Below are 18,493 nucleotides of genomic sequence, written 5' to 3'. Positions count from 1 at the left end.
TTGCTAAAGCCCTTATGGACCTCCCTTTCCTGGGACAGGCTGGTTCTCTGTCACTACAGGATGCCTCCCTTGCCCCAAGATAAGCTTCTGCACATGGATGGGATGTCAGCCCCTTATTGCTGAAAATGCATCTTCAAACTGATGCTCGGTGGGAACATGTCTTCCCTTTACTTTCCAGAAACAAGCTGAAATCTGTGGTTTTTCTTTTTTGTTCTCCCATGAGAGGAAAAAAACCAAACAGTAGAAGATTGTGGGAGGGAGGAGGGAAGAAAGACCTCGCTGAACTTCATGAACATCCTCTAGATCGTTCAGCTAGTGCCTGAAGGATCCAGACTTTGAACAACAAACTCATTTTCCAGGGGCAGTGACCAACAAAAAAGCTGAGGGAGACCATCCAACATTGCCACAGTGCAGGTCCTTGTGACTGTTGCCACTCCATTAGCTCCCAAACCTCAATAACATCTACTCCAACAGAGGTCCACAAGGGTCATTTTCCAAACGTTGCCCAGCATATGCTACAGACCCTGTGGTAACTCATCACAGCACTTCATCCCACTTCGCTAGCAGCCGTGTCACGGTCACCCATCTTCTGCAAGGTTGTTCCCTGTCCCACCCCAGAGCTGGCTGCATTTCTAGCATCAAGGTGACCGTGATCTTCAAGTTTTCAAGGAGCCTCTGATGATTAAAACCACAATATAAATGCAAGGTGATGCTATCACCAGGGCTGTATTTTTTACCTTTCAGTCTGTACTTGATATGTTTTTCTTTTTTCATGTAGGGAGGAAAAGGTGATCCTGGGACCACTGGTGACATTGGGCAGAAAGGAACAAAGGTAGGAGATGGGCAAGATCCTGTGAAGTCTCCATTCTTGGAGATACTCAAAAGCTGTCTGAACATGGTCCTGGTCAACCAGCTTTAGATGGCTGTACTTGAGCAGAGGAGTTGGACAAGAAGTCCTCCAGAGCTCCCTTCCAACCTCAACCATTCCATGATTCTGTGAAACAGAGGTTGCAACAAGCAGAGAAGAGAGCCCAGGCTCCCGGCTGCAGGGAGGCCAATAGCGAAGGATGCTGCAAGCAAGGGAAGAGCTTGCAGCACTGCATTGGGGTTAACCCTGTGCACATGCAGAGTTCTTCCCTCCTGCCCTCGCTTTGATTTAACATCACTACCTGTGATCTGCTTTCTCCTCAGGGCTTACGAGGGCTTCCAGGACGCATCGGTGCTCCTGGAGCCAAAGGCATCAAGGTGAGCTATGCCCAGCTTTCCATCCTGCTCTAGCCACCTCATTTCCAGCAGTGTTTCCCACTCATTCCCAGGATAGCATCACACATGAAGAAGCCACCGTAACTCTGGCAGGAGAAGTACTTCTTGGTAGTCTGGGGCTGCAGGCTGCAGCACAGGGGGACATAGCCATGCAGAGCAGGGAGCCATGGATGGAGAGGTTTTAAGGACCTCCCTTTTTTTTTTTTTTTTCATCCCACTTTGCTAGCAGCCCTGTCATGGTCACCCATCTTCTACAAGGTTGTTCCCTGTCCCACCCACAGGAAAAAAAACAACATATTGCAGGGAATTTTTTGATAAACTGGAGTAAAAAAAAAAAAGCACACCCTGCCCACATCCCCTCCTGGTCTGTGGCTAAGCAACTGCCTGAACTCAATTCACAATTACTGCTGGACACATTGCTCCAATTGTCAACACCATTAGTCCTTCCTCTATAAACGGGGATAATGACTGTTAACGGTCTTTTTATGAAGGGTTTTGAAAAGCTTGATGAGAAGTAAGGGAGTCTGTTGACAGCTGAGCCAATGGGATATGTTCTTATTACTGTTGTTGTTATTAATATTTTCCTTCATCAGCCTTGGCCTATTGGGTAAATGAACTACTGTTCAGTGAATTTCCCACTTACTTTCACGTAGGTGGGCTTGGAGTCAGAACAGTCTAAAATTTATACTGATCTGAAGTAAGACTTTGCCCATACTTAAGCTTTCTGTTACCAGGAGTGTCATCATGTTCCCCCTTCAAGTGTGTTTTCCCAGTATTTTAGGGGTTGTTTGTGCTTACAGCCATTCACTGCTTTTTCATCCACAGGGAGAAATTGGCAGCCCTGGAAAACCAGGGATCTCAGGATCAGATGGACCACATGGACCAAAGGTGAGTATCTAAATCATGCATCTGCCTACAAGTAAGAGGTTTACAAAAAGCTTTACAGATGCTGCAAATCCACCTCTACAACAGGCTTATTTCTTTCAAATGGTACAAACAGGATTATTCTGAATCTGTTCCTATAAACCAGCATAGATCTGGGTGAAGATGCTTGGACACTGGGGTGGGGACCCCTTGACTCAACTTCATCCATCCCAGCTCTGATCCTCCACAGGCACTATTGCATGTGTTGAGTAAAAGAGCTTTTTAATGAGATTCTTTCGATCTCCTTGAATACCATCACTGTGCAGGCTGAGACACCTTGCTGGGTCACACTCAGTAAATAATATTGTAATCTGAAGAAAAGCCAATTCATTCAGCCAATTGCAGCCTGGCCAAGTCTGCATTGGCTATGATTTTATCTTGGTTCCTTCCAGGGTGAACAAGGAGCATCGGGGGACAATGGTGCCTTGGGGATTCCTGGGGAGAAAGGAGAAAAGGTTAGTACTCACCAGACTGCATCGAGCTGCCATTTCTAAAAGAATAAATTTCACATCCATCAGATCAAGTTAACAAAATTATACACTTTCTACATCATAGGTACCCTTTCACTGGGCAAATGTCAACTGTCTGGAGCATTAAGGCTGGGACTGCAATTGGAAAGGGCAGAAGAGGGAGGTCTCCTTAAATTCACCCTCTGCTTGATGTACAAAACCCCAGACGGGTGCCTGCTTAGGATGTGGAAAAGCCATCCAAACCCTTGAAGTGGGATTAATTGTCAGAGTTTATTCAACACCACCATGCCCAGGGTAAAGGGTGCCTGAGATGCTGTGGGGCAGAAAAAGTGAATAACACTGTTGCTTCTGGGCACGTTGGGCATGGGAGTGGGAGAGGTCTCCAAATTGACCTGCTCCCAGGCTCTGCTCTCAGCTTGAGAGCAAGTCCCCACCTTGAACACTCCCCATCCCCCACCAATTTTCCTTCTCTGCATTGCTTAATTTTCCATTTTCTTCCCTAAAAGAACAAGTCTAAAATTTGTACCTTTCCATGGAGGGAAAAAATAGGGTTTCAGTTAAAGCAGTAGTTGTTTTGGAAAAAAAAAAAAAAAAAAGGAAAGAAAGAAAAGAAAAACCCACAATAGTCCCAGCAGCCTCCTCCATCAAGTCTTTTGGTGTTTTCCAGACCCTTAGGCCCTTTCACATTCAGCCCCACCATCTGGTCTCCAGCTGATCTGGGTTCTTAAAGAATTTGTTGCTTTTATTGACAACTCTTCTGGTCCTCATTCCCTGATGGTCATCTGTGTCAAACACTATGGGTTCTTCTCTTGTCAAGCAACATCTCTGGCTCACTGAGTCTCTGAGCTGTAACTGGTTGGAGGCTGGGAAATTATTCCTGGGGAAATACTATTCCCTTCCTCTCCTGTTCTTCTCTCCCACAAACATCTGCTTTCAGCCCCTGATGAAGGTTGGGTATTGGGCTGACTGAAGATCTTTCCTGCTGCTGTGTTTAACGAAAGCCTTTTCTGTTCACAGCAGCTCCAGGAGAAAGCTCAACAGTGCAGTAGGAAACACGAGTAGGAAATTTATAGGCCAGCTCCTGGTAACTTCCGTTCTCCTCCTCAGGAGTCACTGTTTTTTCTGGAGTTACAGACTAAAGGACTCCACTTTCATATGAAGGGAGAGTTGGGCATTAGAAATTATTGGGCATCACCCCAGAGAGGGGGTATCCATGTCACCAAGCAGTGAGGTGCCTTCTGGAGAAGTAAAGATGGAGAGCAAAGTTGAAATGATCTCTACCATCCTACTGATGCTCTGTTAAACAACAGCACAACAACAGACAAAGTAGAATGTACATGGTCTCCCCTTACTGCCAATGCCATGAAAGTCCCGGGTAATGTTTGACTGGCCCATCTCTAAAACTACCTGTGCTTGAACTGCTCTGTCGGTGATTCTCAGGGGGCCAAGGGAGTTCCTGGCTTGGGAGGCTTCAAAGGACAAATGGGATGGCCTGGGAAGACTGGAGTTGCAGGACCAGATGGACCTCAAGGGCCACAGGGTGAACCAGGGCCACAGGTGAGCAGCAAATGGCCTGTAGCATCCCCTGAACCCTGATGAGATCAGTACCTTACATCCTCATGTGACTTAGCACCCCAGATGTGGCCCCACATGTCACCATGTACACACACATACATCTACCCTCTCACCACCCTTACAAGCTGGCACCTGAGGTCTCCCGCAGTGAGATGGCTACAAGATCTGTTGTCTTTCTGTGGGATCTTGGCCAACTTCATCTCTTGGTGCATTTATCACCAGAGGATTTTTTTTCCCCTTTCCTCTCTTCTTTTCCTATCTACAGTGTAAGATGTGACATCTCAGTGAAGAAAGAAAAGCTGATAATGTCAAGTTAACAGGGCATCAAGTGCACCCCTCCTGTTGCTAATTATCTGGGGAGCAGAACACCAGTGTTTCGGAAGGAGCTGGTGGCTTTCAGACCCCGTTTGCTGGCCATAGTTAATAAGTGGTTTTGCATGCAAGACATGCTGAGTACCTTCTGAAATGTAACAAAAGGACTTGTAAATGAGGCATGCTAATACTGTTTATGAGCAGGAACCTGCTGCCTCCAGATTCTATGGTAATGAAGAGTGTCTTGCTGCTGCCAACACAATGCAGAGGGAAGATGCTAGAGATTAATGCTAATCACCCACCCTTAGACACCATCCATTAAGTAACAAAGAAACTTCCAAGTGAAAGAGGACTGGAAATGAAAATACCTTTCTCAGTTGTGCAGGTGGGACTGGCTGAGTTTCAGGCCTGGACAAGAGAATACGTAAATTAACATGAAAGAACCAAGAACAAAAGAAAGCTGGAGTTGAGTAACTACCTGAAAGATGCAACTATTATCCATAAGTCTTCTGAGGGATAGTCCTGTTTTAACTCCTGCCAGCCTATGAGTCTGGCAGATATTTGGTGTGCCGTGTTTCACCCTTGGGTGATGCACCCCTATATAAGTATGTGTAAGGATATAATCCTTGTGTGTGTGTGTGTATACATATCTATATGTATGTATCAACTGCATGCACACAAATACACACATGGTTTGTCAAATACTTGAGTTTCTGCTAAACGGGAATTAGAGTGTGCTGTTGCTTTGAAAGCAAGGAAAGGAGATAGAGACTCTGGCAGGATTTTCTTCTTTTAATCTTTTATGCCCTGCTGAATTATTTCAGCCAAATAATCCAAATTCCAATCACCAGTGATTATGCTTCACCAACTCAGAAGCACATTCAATAGCATGGAGAATTTAACTGATATGTAGCTGCATCTGACAGTTCAGGACTGTGCTGGTAAAGGCACACCAGTGGAAATTGCTTTGGATTTTGAGGGTAGAACTTGGGACAATTCAGACCCAATTTTGTGTGAAAGTCTGAGTGAGTCTGAACCTCACTAGGTCAGCTGTCCTGGATCTCAAAGGTGTCCCTGTCCTAGAGCCCCTTGCAGGTCTTCTGACTTGGGTGGTGTAAAGGTGCCTGTGTAGACTTTATTGATTCTTAACCTGGTTTTCCCCCCATATAGAAAAGAGCATCAAATATTGGGCAAGCCTATACCTTGCTCTTTGGAGCCACAAAACAAAAAATAGCCAACATTGGTTTTAAGTCTTAGGAAAGAAGTGATTAAGGAAGGGAAAATGCAGGTGGTGCAGCAAGGTCCATGTTGCACTGATGGTCAAACTGAACATCTGTATGGTGTCCTGAGACATCACCAAATAAAGATTTGACCTAGAGCAATCTGCTTCATGGTACAAGGGCACAGAGGATGCTCTGGGCCTCTGGCATTGTCCAGCAGCCTATTGTTATGGCTGAATCCCACTCAGTGCTTCAGGACTGACAGGGTGATTATAGAACTGATTATAGAAGGCTCCAGAGCCTTCCCCTAAAGGGGTACAGGTGTAGAAAGACCCTTCCAGAACAACAGAAAATGGACTGGATACAACTTTAGACCATAGCAGCAACATTATTCTTCTTTACCTTGCTCCCCAGGCTGTACCTTGCAATGAAAAATGTATCAAAAGAATCACAGAAGGGAGGAAGGAGCCGAAAGTACGAGATCCCCTCATGTATGTTTAAAAGGGCTGGAAGTTTTGTTATTAGCAGTTACAAGCACGGCACACTTAGAAAGCTGTGTATGAGATAATAAATGGCTTTCGTTTGGACACTGATTAAAGAGACTGTGAGATGCCACTTTCTACACCCACACTACTACTTGTCTTTTCTCTAAATTAAGAGAAAGCCCCTGGGTCTGAACTGCAGCAGCGAGGCCACCCTCTTTTCTAACATGGGAGGGTATTATCTCCACCTGTAAGTCCTTCTCCTCCTGCTGAGACTCCATTTCTCAAACTAGTGCCAGGACAGACAGTCAGAGAGAGAAAACTGCCCTCTGTTCCTGCAGCATCCATCCTTTCTGCATACCATAGGAAATGCCTTGTGGTTGCCCAGGGCAGAGGGGACAGAGCCCAAGGCCCTGATGCATCACATCTGATCTCTCTGTGGATCATCTGAGATCCAGAGGGCCCTGAGTATCTTCTCCTGATGCCTAGGTTGGGCTTTAACGTAAAAACCCCAACCAGTGGTGTGGGTTATCTCTGGACGGTGCCCAGGCATTGCTAACTGAGCTCTCCTTTTCTTCTCTAGGGTCCACGAGGGAGAAGAGGGAGGCCTCAGCTCTGCCTCAGAGGATCCCCGGGCATGGACGGGCAAAAAGGAGAAATGGTCAGTATGGGGATGAGCCAGCCTCATCTCCCGGTGAGGTTCCTCACCACCCTGCAGCAGTGCAGAGCTCTGCATTGGGGCTGGATGAACCCAAGCTGCTCTCTAGGTTGCATCTCTTGGCTCTCCAAATTTTGCAACAACAATAAGCCCAGAAAGCATTTTACTCCCAAGCACCAGACATTGGACATGGGTAATACTGCCTACACTTCTACCTGAAGGTATCTCCAGCTGGGACAGCCGCTGTGAGCCCTGTTGTTTTGTGTAAGACTTCTTTGGGAAAACACCATATTTTGTGCCAGCATATCCTCAGCTGTGCTTGCCATGGCAGACCAGGAGTAAAACAGTATTCAGTGCAGTACTTCAGTACAGAGGGGCAATGCTCAGCCTTTGAATGTACATCAGAGGATATAAACAAGAGCTTAATCTCAAGATCTCAACCTGCAACCCATGTGCAGGGTCAGTCACTACACGTTGTGGGTGCTGCCAACACTGACTCAAGGGCATTTTTACATCAGGAGGTAGCATTGCATTAGCTCCATGTGTTGGTGGAGGGTAATGTGATTTCTTCTTGTGCTCCAGTCTCTGTAAGTGAGCATGGATTGAGAAAAATTGCTATCACAGCTTTAATTTAGATCATTCTTCCTGTGCTCCTTTTCCTTCAATATTTTTTCGTATTTTTAATTGACAAGTCCAGTTTTCACCAGTTCTGAGCGGAAAATTGTTCAAGGTATTTTCTCCTAGTAGGCAGAAAGCCCTGTTGCCAAACCTCGGTATCTCCCTGTTCCATCTTTTCAGCACTGGGATTACAGTCCCAGTTGCAATCTTCTGCCTGGTCTGGTTCCCAGAGGTTCTCTGGAGTCCAGATCCTCTTCACGCCTCCACCTCAGATTTTGTGGTCCCTTACAAGTTCCAAAGAAACCTGACTTAAACTGTAATTGTTAACATCCTTATTGCTTGGATAGAGCAGAAATCCCAGAAAATCTGGGAGCCTGCATGCAGCTCTGCGATACACACTTTTGTTCTTGCTTCCTTGCACATGGACTAGTCCGTTCCTTTCTGCTCAGTGAGCTACTCACAGATAACCCTAAAATTTATAAGAGAACACGTGAGCCTTTTCCCCCATGTCCTTTCCTAATGTATCTTTTCCTCTCTAAGGCACACTTATTCTTGGAGCATTTAATGGTCAATCTACTGAGCTTTTGTAATGACTTAAGTGTTTTTAACAGGGTGAAAATGGTCCAGCTGGCCAGAAAGGAGAAAAGGGAGATCCTGGTCTTTCTGTGAGTACTTTAGCCCAAGATCACATCCTATTACACAGAGCTGAATAGAGAAAATAGGGTAAACTTCCCCTCAGAGGTATAGGGGAGGAGGGAAATTCTGAGAAACAGATGAATTCAGAGACTATCTGGGAAATGAGAGTGCTGGTCATTACCCAGAGACATCAGACGTGCACAGGCTGGGGTGGGAACAGTGCTGGCCTGTAGGATGCCAAGCCCAAACAATGACCCAGAGCCCGAGGCACATTTCTTCTCTCCCTTCCTCCCCATGATGCTTAAAATACCTGCTTGGCAGATAAGTGCCAGTGCCTCAAGGCTGATCAAATACAAAGGAAGAGCAGGAGAGAGAAAAGTGCCCCATTTTTAAAGTGGTTAGGGAGCTGACATTGCTGCAAAAGCTGCTGCTCTGAGTTTATAAATCCTGAAGGAGTGGTTGACCCACATGGGTCAGGGCAAAATCGCTGTTGCAGCTCCCCTAACATTGGAATCTCCACCGTGTTGCCTGAGCGAATGTCTTTTATGGCACTTGACTGATACAACATGGTACTTTCATCTTTCCAGTGTGTGGAGGCCAGGCAGGATTAGTTATAGCATAGGTGTTATGGGCAAGGGTGCCCTGTGTGTGGGCTGCTGAAGAGCCCAGCTCCCTAGGTAGAAAGTGCCCCAAAATTTGTCATCCCTACAAAGGATGAGAGGTGGTGACCGTGTGAAGTGCAGGAGGGACACAGCCAACACACATGGAAGATGCTTAGCTGAAACAGTGGCAGTTGGTTGGCCCAGGGGTGAAGTATAGACCCAAAGTCCATGAGACCAGATGTTTTGCTCTGTGGGGAATGGCATTAGTTGGTAAAGAGGCAGAGAACAAAATGAGGTGCCGCTACATCTCATCTAAACCTAGTGCTACAGCCCATTTTGATGTGTCAAGCCTGTAGTATAATTTGAGTAGCCCTTTTGCATGGATGCAGGTGGCTTGATGAAGCTTCTCAGAGATAAGGGACATCTGAGAGACCATGGCCTCAGGGACAGTGCCAAAAGGGTTGGGGAGACTCCTTGGAAAGCTGACCCAGGCTTGAATTGTGCATGGTCCTCACACTGGGCTGGGGATCCCAGCTCCTCATGGCAAGAGAAGCTGGCTACAGGATGGCCATGACTTTGCAAAGGGAATCATTTCCCTGATGAGCCACAAATCTTGAACTGAGGTCCCTATGACACCACGTGTATGTCTCTGATCTCAGCCATACCTAAGCTGAGGTGGTTTCACCAGAGGCCACCTCTGGTGGGGCAATCAGTTTTGAGACAGGGCACAGAGTGGAGGGAGATGGTGCCAGGTAGAAAAGCACTGCTAACCTCTGCTTTTCCCCCATGGCACAGGAGGAGGAGGTGAAGGAGGTGGTCAGGAGTGAAATGAGAGGCAGATGCGGTAAGTTTGCTGGCAAGCCATGCTCAGGGCCACCATTCTGACATCTGTCAGCAACTAAATTGGAGCAATTTGAGTGCCGGCACATGCTGGCTCAGCAGAGCAAATAGCACCCCATTAGCAGCAAGTGGAGACTCATTGCCTCTCCACGCTCAGAGACAAGTGCGGGCTTCTGGACCACAAGGTCTCTGCCATAGTCCTGACCTGCTACTCAAACTCTTAATTTTTTCCCTTTAAACCTCCTGTCTTCACATTTCTTCCCCTGTGGTTTTGTCAGCAAAGCTTCCCTCCCTGGTCATCTCCATTTCCCTGCTGATTTGTGAAAGGCACTGGGTCACAGCGGAAAGTTTGGAGCTGCATTTTTCCTAATAACAACCTTTTCATTACTGTCTACTTTGTGGCACTCTTGACACACAGACCTCTCCTCTCCAGTGCTGAATAACTGCCAACCAGTGCCACAACAGTAACAAAACCTACCCACATTTGGGAGTGTTTTTACCCCAGGATCCCAGCATCACAAGGCTGTCAGGCTTTCAGGACCTTGCTTTCCTTGCCCTGGAGAGGTCCAGCTACTTGAGGGCCAGCAAACAGCTGCCCCACTCCTGCCTTATTCCATGGGGTCTGCCTATGGCCAAGGAGGACTTGGGGTCACCATCACTTGCCAAGATGCTTCATCCATTAAGCTGGAGTTGCACTCGTTTCTGCCTAGAGATGTTAGGGGGCACTTGAAGGCTTTGAAGAGGGGGGAAAAAAGGGTGGAAAATAGTTCATGAGAGCATGTACTGCCTGTAAAATTGATTTTGTGGAAAAATCTTACAGGGAAAAAAGAAGTAGCAAACAAACTACGCCCTGTCTGTCTTATGTTTGCAGATTGTGGGGATGAGTTGGGAAGGATGCTTATGGAAAGGGACAAGGCTGCCAATACCTACATAGAAATGCACGTGAATTCATGCAGTAGGGTAAAAGATGTTCTCCTTGCCCCAAAACATCCTGAAACTGCAAGTGAAAAGATGTTGTTAAAAATAAGTCCTTTTATCTGTGATCCAGTGCAGAAAATGACCCTGGATCACCAACTGCTTTTAGACCCTGGCTCTATATGGGGGGGCGGCATTCCTTGAGAGGAATATGAGAAAACAGGGTTGAGAGGGTCACCAAGAGGTTTTCTGCTTCCACCCACTACTGCAAGACAGAATCAAAGCTGTTCCTGACACCCAGCTTTAAAAGCTGCACTCACAGGAACACCTCTCCCTGCCCACAAAACAGATCCTGTTGCTCCACCATCCCAATCAACATGATAAGCTCCAGTGAGGTGCTTACAGTGCAGGTGTCTGTTCATCTTTTAAGTTCCTGGTGTGGAGCTCTAATCTGTATGGTCTACAGAGTCTGGACAGCCAATCTGTCAACCTCAGGGTAGACTCCCCATGTTCAGGCAGGGGCTCATCCTCTGTGCTTCAGGGAGGCCTTGGTTCCTCCATGTGGGCAAGTGACGCAGGGTCTCATTTTTCCACAGAAGATGCTGAACCAGTTTATGGGTCTCATCTGGCCATAGTAGGTTTTAAAGACACTTAGCTCACATGGAAGCACTTAGAGGAAATCTTCCAGCTTGGGATCTGATCCTCATGCCTGGGTGTTGATCTAGTTGCCCATATATAAACTGGATTACATAGCCTGCTGGATCCTCTCTATGGGCACAGGTGTCTTGAAGGTCTGTGTCATGTCCATCAACACAGCTTTGATGTCTCAGTTACCCTGGGACATCCCATCTAACCTGAATGTTTCCTACTACATTTCAAGGCCGTCATTAGACCTGGAAAGGGTCCCTCATCACAGCTTGGTTTTAATGTTTTAAACAGGAATAGACAAAGGAGGAACTTCAGAGCTTAACTAATTTGCAGTGAACTCATGTTCTCCAGGAATGGATTTGCTTTAATTTTTCCTTCATAACTTTTAACATTATATGATTTATTAATTTTTTTAGCCTTCATAAAACATTGTTTCATAGTGATGAAAGTAGAGCATTCTACAAAGCAAGGACTATCCAAACAGAGAGGTGGGTCAAGAAGCAGCATCCTTGCCCTGGATGTAAGAAACCAGTACAGACACAGGTGCCTGGAGTAGCTGGGAACTCTCTTGGTGTGGGATATTCCAGATTACACTAGACATGAGATAGTCGTTTCCAGGCTCTGTTTCTCCTCCTGCTCTGTGTTTAGAAAGCAGATCTGTCAGGGTAGAGAACATCTCTCCCTGATGTCTATCCATGGCTCTGTACCTGGAATCCTGCCCTTGCCCCAAGGCTCCATTTGCTTATGTAATGTAAATAAATCAGAGAAAATTAATCCTGCACTGTGAATGATCTTGGACAGAGCAGCCTACATGCTCCTGCAAAGGACAACCCTTGCTGAATTGTTTTGCCTTCATGACTCCGGTGTTACACAAGGACCTTTGCCTGTTATCTGGGTGGTCAATCCTTCAGCCAGGAGCATGTGGTCCTCTCCATCCCTCATACTCAGACCATCATTTAGAATTAAGTTAGCAAAGGAAAGAAAAGCTGGATCAAAACCACAGTGGATGCACCACAGAGCATTAATCTGGAATGGATTCAGTCTGCAGGTCCACATTGCTTCAGAACAGGTTTCTGGGTTTTGCACAGCCAGGCTCTACTAGATCTACTGTCCTCTACCTGCAAACTCTGTACATCCGTCATAAAACCAGAACTCTTAAAATATCTTCTTTGCTAACATGCTTGCTAACCTGGTCCAGATCATGCTTGTCCCTCAAGGCATGCCCAGTATGAAGGATGTTGGAGCCACGGCCTCAAACACATCCAAACACAGCTGGACATGCATAACTTAACTAACTCCTTTTGTGGATTCGCAACCTTTTAGTTAACAAGTCTTACCGGTGAAGACTGGCAGTGCTTAGCACCTCCGGTGACCTATCCTATGGAGATGCTGATCCAGCAGCATTTAATTATCCATGTAGTTTTGATTATGACTCCATCCCAACTGACACTGGAAACATGTCCATGCAGTCATGGAGGTCCCATGAATGCCCAGCACACTTCTTGGGAACCACTTCCTCAAAACCAGCTTTTATTCTGAATAAGTTTAGCATATCCCCTGCTCCCTTCCTTGAGAAGCCAGTAGATGGTACAATCTCTCCTTAATTGCTTTCCCTTCTCTATATGTGTATATGTGATTTGAAAACAGGTTTCCTACCTTGACCATGTACCCCAGTGGTCTGTAGGCTTTGCCCAATGAAACACTGTGTTGTGACTTGTCTCCTACACTGTGTTGTTCAATGGCAGTAATTTTGTTGAGCTACAACCATTTACCAAAGCATGGTCGCTTTCAAACTGTGGGACCAGATTTCATCCTCACTGACCCAGCAATTAAATCCGCAGGTCTGGCGGCAGCTGAAATCAACAGGCAGCTCCAAGGGTATTTTCAGCCTCAGGAACACACCAGAAAAGATGGTGAAAGCCAAGAAGAAATGCTTAATAAAACTCAGAGCATGACCACATTGGCTTCAGTGAAGCCCTTCATGGAGCCAACTTCACTTATTGCAGGTAAGTGCAGCTGCGTGGCTACATGCTTTCCTTCCTTCCAACCATGGCAACTGGTATCTTCTGGAGCACTCCATGAACCCAGTGCTAAATCCTGTTCCCTGGGGCTGGGCAGAAATAAGGCAGTGATGGGATTTCCATTGAGAGCTCCCATGCTGTGGTGCCCTGGTGCTGAGAAGGGCTGATCTGTGGCTTGGAGATGAGGTAAGCTGATGCCCCTGGAAGGGGTGATGGGTGAGGAAAAAGCCAAATACGCATGGCCTCAGTGATGATCACCACTTCCAAAAGGATGCATTTTGAAAGGCTGGAAGATGGCAGCTGTTTCAGGCTTATTTTGTCTCCTCTTTCCCCTCCACGTCCTTTGCAACTTCTAGTGAAACTTCGTACCAGCCAGAAATTACATCTCTGAGACCAAACATCCAAACTATAACAGACTATTTCTGCCCAGGGCCTCATGAACCCTTTAATGGGTAAAACTACTGATTATAGCTAACAGAAAAAACAACCAATTCTATTTCTGTCCCTTTGTGGTGCCTAAGAGAGAGGGGGAGAGAGAAGGGCCAAGGTCCTGCCCTGAAGACATATGAAATACAGCCCTGCTGTACATGAACACCAGTGAGTGGCATCTCCTCACACTGCATCTCCCTCTACACCAGGCAATGGGACAGGGCAACAACATGATTCAAGACTGGACACACTTTTAGGTATTATCAAGCTCCCAGTAGGATCCTGAGCAGCACCAGGCAGCTGAGGTGCAGCCATCATTTTGGGGATGAAGGCTGCTGAGCCACAGGAAGGTGAACTAAGTCCTGCTACTTGCCCATGGGGTGGAGAGAGGTTCATGGCCCACTCTGTAGGCACAGCTGATGGGGTAGTTCCTCAGGAGGCACCATGACCACCTTGGGATGCAGTGGGACACAGTGTCCTGATGGAAAAGCCCAGGAGATGAACCTGATGGATACATGTAAATCCATTAGTGCCTGGCTGAGAATGGTCATCTTTCCAGGGAGAGGACAGTATGGGGCAGTTTTGGCTGCATTTCAGGTCATCTACCCTTTCTTCTGACCATGAACCACTGTAGTGAGCATTACAGTGAGGGAGTGCTTGGCTCAGCTTCGTGCAGACCTGATAATCAATCCAGTTCCTTTGGCACAGAAGAGCTACCAGTCAGATATCCTCTTTCTCCTGTACTCATGGGATAGTGGAAGTTGAGTGCTTTTTCCAGGTCCTATGGGTCTCCCTGTCCCCTGGGATGCTGAAGGAAGCAATAAGCAGCCTTTGACATGACTGACTTGAGTGGTGTCTGGGTAACTGCCTTAAATTTTAGCAGTAACCTGAAATGACCTTCATGCAGAGGGACCCACATCAGCTGCCCTCCTCCAGGTCCATCACATCTTCAAATTCATGCCACAGCCTCCCATGGACCCTCTGACCTCCTCAACAGGGCTTTGAGTGTTGATTTATAGGAGAAACAGAGTGAAAATATGATGCAGAGTGCTGGTGGGGCGGGGAATAGGAGATTATAGGCCTGGTTGTGGAGGGCTTTCTGCACTTGGTGCTCAAAATCCAAAATCCAAACACACTGCAAGACACGGCAGACTCAAAAAGAGAGTCCAGACAATTTCTTGCAATTCAGCAAGTCAGAAATTAGTATGTGGCTGCTCAGATTTTGTCACCAGGAGGAGGGCTGGGTAGCATGAGTGGAACTGCCATTGACCCAGGCAGGTGGATGGCACCAGTGCTCTGTCTCAAAGCAGGTACTCACAGAGCCGGATGCCTATCAGTAGAAGGGAACCATCTAAAATGCAACGTCCTGTGCCCCTGCAATGGTTCTGCACAAACTCTGGCCCTCCAACACGTACAGGGCAAAGCTCTCTGCGCTGGCCGTGTGGCATCTGAGTGGCTCATCAGCACAAAAGCTGGCTAGTCAGCTCACCAGCTGGCCAGTCAGTACATGTATTGACCAACCATTACTTCTACTCTAAAAATAATTTTAAAAAAATAAAATCACGTTACACTTTCATACAGAGCAAGACACCCCAATGTTACATACTTTTACAGCCCAAAACAAGATGTTAACCTACAGTTTATGTGTATTGACCTTTATTACCCATGATGGCCCTTTCCCAGAGCTTTGGGAAGAGTTTTAAGTCAAACTCATTGATGATGACCTCCATTTTTCCCCCCATGTAATCTGCTAAGGACCAAACAAATCCCCCAAACCCAGCTAAGCTTAGAACTGCACCCCACCTTCCTCCTGCCCGCCCCCCCGCACTCTCCTGATGTTTGTGGTGTATGTCAAAGACATCATCCATCTGGATTTAAACTCACTTTATATCAAGGCAGCATTTGGGATCTGTGTGGTTTCAGATCGATGGGGCACACCACATGTTATTGAATCGCAGCTGCAGCCGTCGCCAGCCAACAATCCCATTACAGCCCAGGTCTGAGGCAGGAGGGCTCATAAATCGCTCTGATAAGCGATGAGTGTGGATAGGCGCCCTAAATGTTAACAGGATTCTGCAATTGGAGGGTTATTACTACCAGATTACAATCGCTCCTGGCTTTTCAAAGCTCGCAGATTTACAAAACTCCAGCCTGACATTTATCTCCTGCAAACAACCACAAATACTTCCATTTTCTCTGACTAACACCCAACCTTTCTGACTGAGTTGTTTAACACCATTAAGAATTTTATTGCTGCCGGTTTCTCCCTCCCCTTGCCAATTGCTCTGTGACATTTATTAAGAGAACTTGTTAGCCAGCGGAAAGCCATGTAAGGCTCCAATGATCTATATTTAAAAGGTGGGTAATTTGTTTGCATGCCCTCGTTATGTGTGATTTCCATTTGCTTCCCCAGCAGCTCCCCAGGCACAGCAGATAACGGGTCCCTCTCAGCACAAGCGCCGAGAAGCCCACAGCCAATTACCAGGTGAAATGCACTGAATTAAGTGACATTTAGTGAAGTCACTTCTTGGGTGGGAAGTGCTTTTTGGCACTGAGATCAGGGGGACATGGCACTGAAGGAGTTACACGTGCCAGCAAACAGAGACTCAGAACTCGGTTTTGGGTTTGACTTAAAAGCAGCTGGTTTTGCCCCAAGGTGTATAGCTGGCAGTGAACAAACCGGAGGGTGTTTTCACCCAGTCCAGTGTGGTCCAGCCCCACCAGCAAAATGCACAGTGAGAGTTCCCCAGGCAACACCCCGACTGCAACCACACCTGCAAAGACCCCCCAAGGACCCAGGGGTTAATCACCCTCTTGCAAAACATCAGAGACCACTAAGATGGGCACCACAGGGGCAGACAGTGCCATGGAGCAACAAGGAGCCTCATGCTCATCCCACTATGGAAATACACTGCCAGATGCCCTGCCTTGGTCCTTGCTGCCTGCTTTGCTCTGCCAACCCCATTACTGTGTGGTAAAGTGGTGACTGTGGGGCAGTGGGGGGTCCCTGGACCAGCCCCACTTATTTGTGCAGGGAGGGATGGGGGTGGCAGAATGTGGCCTTTTCCCACCCGGGTCCAACACATGAGTGGGGGTTTGGGGGTGTTTCCCTGCAGCCCCTTGCCTGCAGCCAATGGACGAGGGTTCCTGCCAGCACTATGCCCTGCTCTGGTATTACCATGCAGAGGCAGACACCTGCCGACCCTTCATCTTTGGGGGATGCCGAGGAAACAGCAACCGCTTTGAAACCAAGTGGAAATGTGAGCGGCAGTGCAAAACCTCAGCAGGTAAGGCAGCTCCTGAGCCCTCCAGCCCTCCTCTTCCTCCAGCCAGGAGTGAGGTCAAAACAGGAAAACCTATCCACCACGTGCCTACGGTGGCACATTGCCTTATGGTGCCCCACCAGAACCAAGAAAGGACTTGGAGGAGTGCCTCTAGTTTGCAAGGTCTCATTCCCCTCCCACTCCCAGCTCACTTTGGTCCCCTCCAGCCCCTCCTAGGAGCTCCTGGACATCTCATCCCTCAGGCCACATCCACTGATGGGATGTGGGTGGACTTGTGGGTGATGAGACGTGTCCACCTGGGCATCAGCACTGGGTTCTGATACTTTGCACTCCTCAAACTCAGTCACCTTGTGTCTTCTGAGAGCTGAGGTTTGCAGGATTTCAGGGCCTAGTGCCCTCTGAACCCTCAACTGCTTCATCCAAGCACCTCTGGCATCTCCAGCCATCAAGGACTCCAGGCAGAGCCTGAAGCTGGTGGAGCTGCCCTAATCTGGGCAGTCCCAAACATCCCTGCATTGAAGTAGCACCTCATCCAGGGGTTCAAAGGGGAAAACTCACTCCTGGAAGCCCAGATGGGCTCCCCTTGCCAGATCTAGTGTTGGTGGGGTCAGCCTGCATTGCTCTTCCTCATCACCAGGCATGTGGTAGCTCACCACAGGGGAAATGTGTTCCTGCCAGCCCCTACTGCCAAGCAGTACATGAGCAGTGGCTGAAACCAGCCTTCCTAGAAAGATGCTCCTCTCTCAGACTTCCTTCTGTCTGGAGACAATCTCTCTGGGCATCAGGAGAAATGATTCTCCACAATACATTAAAAAAAAAAAAAACAAAACAAAACCTCCAGTGAGGTTCACCTTCTCTATTTTTGAAGGCATGTTAAAAAGAGAAAGACATTAAAGGGAGAGATCTGTAATTTCAGGTGCATTTCAGAGTTTTCAGGTGGTCTGTGTTTTGTTGATTGTTTTTGAGATGATCACCTATTATGCATAATCAATAGCATTGCACAGGCTGTTATCATCCACTTGAATCTTTCTGATACGCAATGGACTTTCACATCCTGGCCTTCCTATTCTGCAAGGAAGAAGGCAGTGCAAATACTTACTGCTCTAAGTCCGGTTTAAGACAGGCAATGCCATCCTTGAAGAGCTGAAGCGCTCTCTGGGGAGAAGGAGTACACACTGCCTGGCCAGGAAGGAAGGATTTGCTGCCCCAGTGCAGCCAGCCCAAACTGGGTGCCCTTTCGGGTCCCCCTGTGCTGCAAGAGTCAGCGTCTCTCCTTGGGCTCCGTGGGGAGCTCATCTTTGCTTGTTGACCATAAGGACTGTCAAGGTAGACCCGTTGACCCATTTAGCCTGGCCAGTGCCCACGATTTGTGGCCTGCTTCTTTGCAATGTACTGCATGAGGGGAAGCCACTCTCAGTGCTTTAAATCCAGGCACCAGGTAGCAAATGAACCTCTTCCTGGCCAACACCTTACCCCAGGGCATAAGCATTAAGAGACAGTGTAGGCTTCACCAAGGAGCTGTAGATACCTCCAGCACTGTGTCTGCACTCCCTTTCTGGGGAGAACCAACCACTGGGGCGTAAGAGTCATCCAAAC

The 18,493-nt window shown here is 47.4% G+C and overlaps 1 protein-coding gene across 1 annotated transcript in view; it reads left to right on the top strand.

Annotated features, from left to right (window-relative positions):
* LOC130149750 (collagen alpha-1(VII) chain-like) overlaps positions 1–17,386 on the top strand; it is a 116,274-nt gene extending 98,888 nt beyond the window's left edge. Inside the window, exons 78-89 of the mRNA XM_056339721.1 lie at positions 779–832; positions 1,192–1,245; positions 2,089–2,151; positions 2,580–2,642; positions 4,098–4,214; positions 6,830–6,907; positions 8,134–8,187; positions 9,556–9,604; positions 13,005–13,169; positions 16,027–16,098; positions 16,730–16,900; positions 17,322–17,386. Of these exons, the coding sequence (XP_056195696.1) occupies positions 779–832; positions 1,192–1,245; positions 2,089–2,151; positions 2,580–2,642; positions 4,098–4,214; positions 6,830–6,907; positions 8,134–8,187; positions 9,556–9,604; positions 13,005–13,169; positions 16,027–16,098; positions 16,730–16,900; positions 17,322–17,386 (1,005 nt within the window). The remainder of the gene's footprint in view (positions 1–778; positions 833–1,191; positions 1,246–2,088; positions 2,152–2,579; positions 2,643–4,097; positions 4,215–6,829; positions 6,908–8,133; positions 8,188–9,555; positions 9,605–13,004; positions 13,170–16,026; positions 16,099–16,729; positions 16,901–17,321) is intronic.
* The last annotated feature ends 1,107 nt before the right edge of the window (positions 17,387–18,493 follow it).

Source organism: Falco biarmicus, chromosome 5, assembly GCF_023638135.1.
Source record: "Falco biarmicus isolate bFalBia1 chromosome 5, bFalBia1.pri, whole genome shotgun sequence".
Lineage (NCBI taxonomy): Eukaryota > Metazoa > Chordata > Aves > Falconiformes > Falconidae > Falco > Falco biarmicus.
Note: the sequence above shows the minus strand (reverse complement) of the source record. Positions and strands in the feature narration are given on the sequence as shown.